Source organism: Chionomys nivalis, chromosome 2 (assembly GCF_950005125.1).
Source record: "Chionomys nivalis chromosome 2, mChiNiv1.1, whole genome shotgun sequence".
Taxonomy (NCBI): Eukaryota; Metazoa; Chordata; class Mammalia; order Rodentia; family Cricetidae; genus Chionomys; species Chionomys nivalis.
Window position 1 is genome coordinate 103722545 of NC_080087.1, and position 6817 is coordinate 103729361.

The 6817-nt window shown below is 48.0% G+C and overlaps 1 protein-coding gene across 1 annotated transcript; it reads right to left on the bottom strand.

Moving 5' to 3' along the window:
• Positions 1-3393: 3393 nt before the first annotated feature.
• Positions 3394-5980, bottom strand: Gpr35 (G protein-coupled receptor 35). Its single transcript, XM_057761272.1, has one exon. It carries the CDS (start codon positions 5978-5980, stop codon positions 5063-5065), a length of 918 nt encoding a protein of 305 aa, XP_057617255.1. The 3' UTR covers positions 3394-5062.
• Positions 5981-6817: the final 837 nt, after the last annotated feature.

The window sequence follows — 6817 nt, forward strand, 5'->3', positions numbered from 1 at the left end:
AGAGAATTTATTAAGAAATGATCCACTTCCAAAAGACGTAAAGCAGGCTGGTACACGGAGGAAGTTGGGGAGCTCAAACAGAGATGGCACACATGGGCTTTTGGGGTCATTTGCATAGAGTCCCCGCTGGGGTTTCTATTGCTGTACTAAAACACCACAATCAAAACCCATTTGGGGAGAAAATGCATTTCATCTCATAGCCCTCAGGCCATACTTTGTCACTGAGGAAAGTCAGTGGCCTGCTCTCCACGGCTTGCTTAGCTTGCTTTCTTCTATACCCCAGGACCACCTGCTCAGGGGTAGCACTATATATAACGGGCCCGGCCCTGTGCATCAATCACTCATTAAGAAAACAGGCTTGCCTACAGGCCATTTTTTCCTTTTATTGAAAATAGATTGCTTTCTATTGCATAATACCCCCACCCCTGTTCCTTCTCACAGCCCTCCTATCCAGAGCTAATCCCTTTCTGTCTCTCATTAGAAAGCAAGCAGGCTTCTAAGGGACAATAAAATATAACAAAATAAAATATAATCAGATAAAACAAAAACTGTCACCTCAGAGTTGGACAAGACAAACAGAAGGAAAAGAGCCCAAAAGAAGGCACAAGAATCTGAGATCCACTCGTTTGCACACTCAGGAATCCCATAAAAACACTAAACTGAAAGCCGTGATAGATACACAAAGGACCTGTGTATATACACACACAGGCCCCATGCATGCTGCCTCAGTCTCTGTGAGTTTTTATTCATTTGATCATGCTGATTTAGAGGGCCTTGCTTTCTTGGTATCCTCCATCCCCTCTGACTTTTACATTCTCCTGCCTCTTTTTTCTCAGGGTTCTCTGAGTCCTAAGAAGAGGGATTTGATAGAGACATCCCATTTAGGACTGAGTGTTCCAAGGTCTTTCACTCTCTGTATAATGTCTGCTTATGGGTCTCTGTATTTGTTCCCATCTGCTGCAGAAGAAAGATTTTCTGTTAATGGCTGAGCAAGGTACCACTCTGTAAGCATAGCAGAATAGCATTAGAAGTCATTTTATTTCTGTCTTCTTGTTGTTGTTAGAACATTAGGTATTTGGTTTTAACCTGGACAAATGCATACCCCAGGCTATCTAGTCTCTTGGTTATTGGTCACCCAAGCAATGCAAGGTATGGGTTCCATCTCGTGGAGTGGGCCTTATGCCAAATCAGATATTGGTTGGTGACTCCCACAAGCTTTGTGCCACCATTGCCCTAGCGTATCTCTGCACACTACAGGACACCATTGTAGATCAAAAGGTTGTGGCTGACTTGGGATTTATGTTTCTCTTTTGGTGGTGTGCAGACTTGGGATTTGTGTTTCTCTTTTGGTGGTGTGCAGGGTATCTTCCAGTACCAAAGATGTCAGATGTAGGGGTGGATGCCTCTGTAGACAGCAACTCGACTTCTCCATGCTCAATGAGTTCTGTAGGTGTTGAGGCCTTGCTGTCAGTTAGTGGAGAGCAACTTACGGTCCTGGCAGCAGCCTGGGTTGTTTGGGGAGTCCCATGGCACCCCTTTGGCCAACAACTCAATTAGATGTAACCCAATCCCTGCACTGGAAATTTCATTTAGTGACAAGAGATGGCCTTTGGGGACTCTGTCTTCCCCATTATTTGGTGATTTCATTTAAATCACCTTCATATTTTGTATATATTTTAGGGAGCTTCTACTGTATTAGGTTTCAATACCACTCTCAAATTGCCCTTAGTTTTAGCTGTCTCTCTCTACATTCTTTCCCTCGTGCCCCTCTGCTCCCCTCCCACTTGATTCTCCCATTCCAGTACCTCTGTCCACTCACAGCTAGTCTGTCTCTCTTTCTCAATGGATCTAGCTACCGACCCTTACTCCCTTACTCTATGCCTACTCTCTGTGGTTCTGCAGGTTGTAGCTTGGTTATCATTGACTTAACAGCTAATACCTACATATAAACAAATACTTACCAATTTTGACTTTCTAGGTTTGGGATATCTCACTCAGGATGATTTTTCTCTCATTTTATCTATTATTTGTGAATTTCATGACGTATTTTTTTTTAAATGAATGAGTGCTTTTACTCCATTGTTTAAAAGAACCACATTTTCTTTATTGATCCTTCTGTTTAGGGATATCTAGGTTGTTTCCAGTTTCTGGCTATTATGAATAGGGCCCACATCACTCAATCATTAAGAAAACAGGGTTGCCTACAGGCCAGTCCTACTGAAACATTTTCTCTATTGCAGTTCCTTCTTTTCAGATGACTCTAGCTTATCTTGACAAAACAAAACCAAACCAGCCAGTACACACAGAGTGGGCTTTGGGGAAGTTATTTGTGTAGCATGAGCTTTCTCACGAATGCTCTGTCACATGCAGTTTTTAATAAGTCAGAGGTCATATTCAGATGCTCTCGAGTGTCCCGGCATCTACTCCAGTGGTTCTCACCAGTTCTAGCTGGCCTTGGCCAGTAGTGGTAGGTATGGGTTCAGTCTTCCTCTTTGCCTACGGGGTTTCCCACTATGCTATTTTTATCTCTCTGTCTATCTGTCTATCTGTCTATCTATCTATCTATCTATCTATCTATCTATCTATCTATCTGTCTATCTATCATCTGTCTGTCTATCTATCTATCTATCTATCTATCTATCTATCATCTATCTATCTATCTATCATCTATCTATCATCTATCTATCTATCTATCTATCTATCTATCTATCTATCATCTATCTATCTATCTATCATCTATCTATCTATCTATCATCTATCTATCTATCATCTATCTATCTATCATCTATCTATCTATCATCTATCTATCTATCTATCTATCTATCTATCTATCTATCTATCTAATGTGTGAGGCCAGAGCACAACCTGTGGGATATGGTTCTCTCCTACCACCATGCTGGTTCCAGGGTGTGAACTCAGAATGTCGGACTTGATTGAAAGCACCTTCACCAGATGAGGCTTCTCACTGCCTCTTCATATTTTTTAGCATGCTAACTTTGAAGCTTTTGTGTAAAGATTCTGTCCTTCACTTCCCATTCATTTCTTCAGCATCCTGACAGTTGATGAAGTCTAGCCTATGGGAGCATGGGATGTCCCCTGAAAACTGTGGCTACAAAGAGGATGAGGAAGGTAGAGGGCTATCTTCATCAAGGCAGGTGCTCTGCTGGCGTTGTGGGCAGGAAGCCTACTGCTACACACTAGGAGATGCTACGTGGGGGGGGGGATCTATTTCCTCCTCTCCTGAGGCTTTGTTTCTTCTACACGGTCAGGCCATTTAGAGAAAGTGTCTGTTCTTATAGTCTAGAGGCATAATCCTCAGAAAAGAATCACAGTCACACACATGTATATTATATATTTATATATAGATATATATGGATACATCATACCTTCCAAGGCAAAGGTTTGGAGAATATTGCAGAGTGTGGAAAGGGGAGCTGAAGGAAGAGCGGTCAAATGTGGTAGGAAAGCCATTTCCTCTAGCTTAGCATGATCATCAGCCATGAGCAAGAACACTGCTGCTATGATCCACCCAAGACCTTGGCCCATAGTCGTGGCAATGAAATTAGCAAAATACTACTGTGGTAAGCAGACTGATGTTGGTCCGGAAGCTGTTAGCATTCCCTTTTACAGGAACATGAGGGTCAGCAGCCCTGAGATTCCAGCCACCACTCCCTGTGACCCCCCATCTGCATCTTGTCTGGAGCGGGTGTCCAGGTCTATACGAGGTGGACATTTCCTAGGGATTGGTCATCTAGTGGTGCTATTTTTGTGAGTTGTCACCCACGCTGAGTGAGGCTTCGCAGTGATGGAGTCACCATGGAGTCACCAAGCTTTGGTAAGTAACTCCAGCAAACTGGTTCACCTGTCTGGATTTGGATGGAATCCTTTCTTTGGTATCTGGAAGGTAAACAGACGTTTGGTTTCTGCAGAAAAGGTCATACGAAAGAGGTACCAATAAGAGCAGGATGAAGTGGGAGTTGGGAGTCTGGAGAGGAACTCCCAGTTGGAGGGGTTCTGGCTGCAGCATTTGGACCAAGACAAAAGATAAAGTTCAGAGGGAGAAAGCCCAGGACTATCAACACCTCCAAATGTGCTCTGGCTCTGAGCTAGCTTTGGTTTGTTTGTTAATTCGCTAGTTTTAAAGATTTATATATGAATATAGTGTTCTGTCTGCATACCAGGAGAGGGCGCCAGATCTCATTACAGATGGTTGTGAGCCACCATGTGGTTGCTAGGAATTGAACTCAGGACCTCTGGTAGAACAGGCAGTGCTCTTAACTTCTGAGCCATCTCTCCAGCCCCCGAGCTGGCTTTGAAGCCGGTCCTTGTCTCTGGAACCCCTTGCAGGCCACATCCCCCAAGAGTGCAGGTACCAGGCCAAATATCAATCTTCCTCACAACAAACTCCAGCAGACTACCACCACAGCCATTGAGCCTGTGATCAACAGGCCCACTACAAAATGGAAACACCACCAAGAGGCTTAGGGCTTCAACAGCAGCGTGCTACTGCATTGAGCATTGTTTTATGACCATGGGGTCTCCTGAACTGGAACCCCCGAATACGGAGCCTAAGCAACACTGACAGCCATGTGCCATAGAGGACAGCCTTCCAGACCACAGCCACTGCCCTCCTGCCTACCCCTACAGGAAGCATGAAGTCTGGAGGTCTCTAGAGGAGGCAGCCATCAGACGGTCCTCTCAGAAGAGATCTCCTGGCTCTTTGAGCTCTTTGTTCCTTCTTTACATCTCACCACTTGCATCTGGGTGACACCGAGGGCCCTGTCAGGACTGTGTCCAGGGGAGAGCTCTGTTCTAAACCCAGTGGCTGGCCATCAAGGCCCCATTCTGGTGCCTCGGGGGTGGCAGGTCCAGGGTGACAGGTTCCAGGGTCCTTCAAGTTGATCTTTAGTCTCAGTCCTCTGGTCTCTTCAGGGGAGCAGACACAATCTCTCTAGGCTGCCTGAGCTTCCTAGAGTGTTCAAAACCCACGTCAGGTTCAGGATGATTTGGGGGCTCCTTGATAATATCACAGGTTCCTCTGGTCCATGGTGCATGCTGGCTTCTAGGTGAGGGTCAAGCTCTGAGAATCTTGGCTCTTGTGGGGAGTGTTGGAGGACATGGCTGACATGGATGCATCCTGGAACTCCTTGGCCATGTAGTAGTAACAGATGGCATCCAGGCAGCAGTTGGCATCTGAGAGCTTGCCTGTGATGGACAGGGCCCGGCTGAAGGTGAAACGGGCAGCACAGGTGTTTAGACCCAGGGAGAACTTCACCGTCAGGACCACATGCAGTGGCAGGAAGCAGATGATAAACACTGCCAAATTGGCCCAGATCATGTGGGTGGCCCTGCGGGTGACCTCTACCTGCACCACATCAGTGGTCGGCCTCTGCCCCAGCGCGGTCACAACCTGCAAAGAGCAGAAGACCATGATGGCCAGGGGCAAGTAGAAGCCCAGCAGTGAGAAGGCAATGGTGCTGAAACTGTGCCGGCCATAGTTCCTGAAGCAGAAGCCACCCTCCTGCAGCCCCAGGTGCCAGCGCACTACCAGGGAAGAGAGCACCACCACCCAGAGGGCCACACACACTGCAGCAGCCTTTCTTGGGGACCGCAGCTCACGGGCGCGTATCGGATGCCGCACTGCCACATAGCGGTCCACAGCAATGACAGTGACCAAGCTAATGCTCATGTACCTGTTGGCCAGGTAGATGCCCTGTGAGAGCTGGCAGACTGGTGTATCTGAAGTGTGTTTCAGGGAGTATAGCACGAATGGCAGGGAACAGAGCAGGCAGAGGTCAGCCACAGCCAGGTTGGTCATGTAGACGCGGGTCTCCGTCCACTGGTGCATGCGACAGCAGAACACCCAGAGCGCCAGGCCGTTGAGCAGCAGGCCCAGCACCAGCAGCAAGACCAAGTAGGCGCCGAACACGTAGTAGAGCGAATCAGGCCATAGGTCGTCGCCGTTGCAAGTTGCATTCATGGTCCTGGAGCTGCAGGAGAGTCAGGAAGTCAGTGAGGGTAGGTAGAAGGAGGAGCCCCAGGATAAGTTCCTGCCCCTGTCCCAAGGCCTGCCCACCTCTGTGCAGGAATTCTGGGAGCAAGCATGTACCACACTGTGAAAGTCCTCTTTCCAAAGAAACCATAGAAACTGTAGAAATCTCAAAGTCACTCTCATTGGACCTTTTCTCATTGGACAGGCAGGGAGACCAAAGTCTCCAGAGATGGAGGAAGACCTAATGGTGCAGTGACCAGCCCAAAGCCAGAGACAGAAGACTCCTCCCATCTCCCTGGCCCTCCTCTCCTTGGGCCAGCCTGTTGCAGGGGAGAGGGAGTGGGAGGAGGGTCCACAGGTCCTATCCAGGAAGCTCCAACTCTCTAGAGCTCAATGCCCACCAGCCTCTTTCAGCACGCAGCTCTCAGCAGGGAGGCCTCAGAGCAGCCCCACCTATGGGTGCAAGGATCCCCAGGCTGGGCTCTGATTGTGAGAAAATACCTACACTTGATTCACAGATACGATCAGCACCCACTCTGTCTGGTCTGCCTCTGAAGCACACGGCAATAGAGGGTACACAGAACTGAGATCACCCCTGGAAAGCTGTGGAAACTTCTGAGGTGCCACCACCAGGCCTGTATCATCCCAAGGACCCATTCCAGGCTCATGTCTGAGATCGGGGTGTCCACCTTGACCTCAGAGGTACACAGTTCCCAGAGGCCATAGCCCTGTACCTCCAGGACCTGGATGTGCCCAGAGGCCTATGCCATTGCCATTGCCAGGAACATCCCCAAGGCCACCCTCCACTGTCCGCTCTGGCCCTTT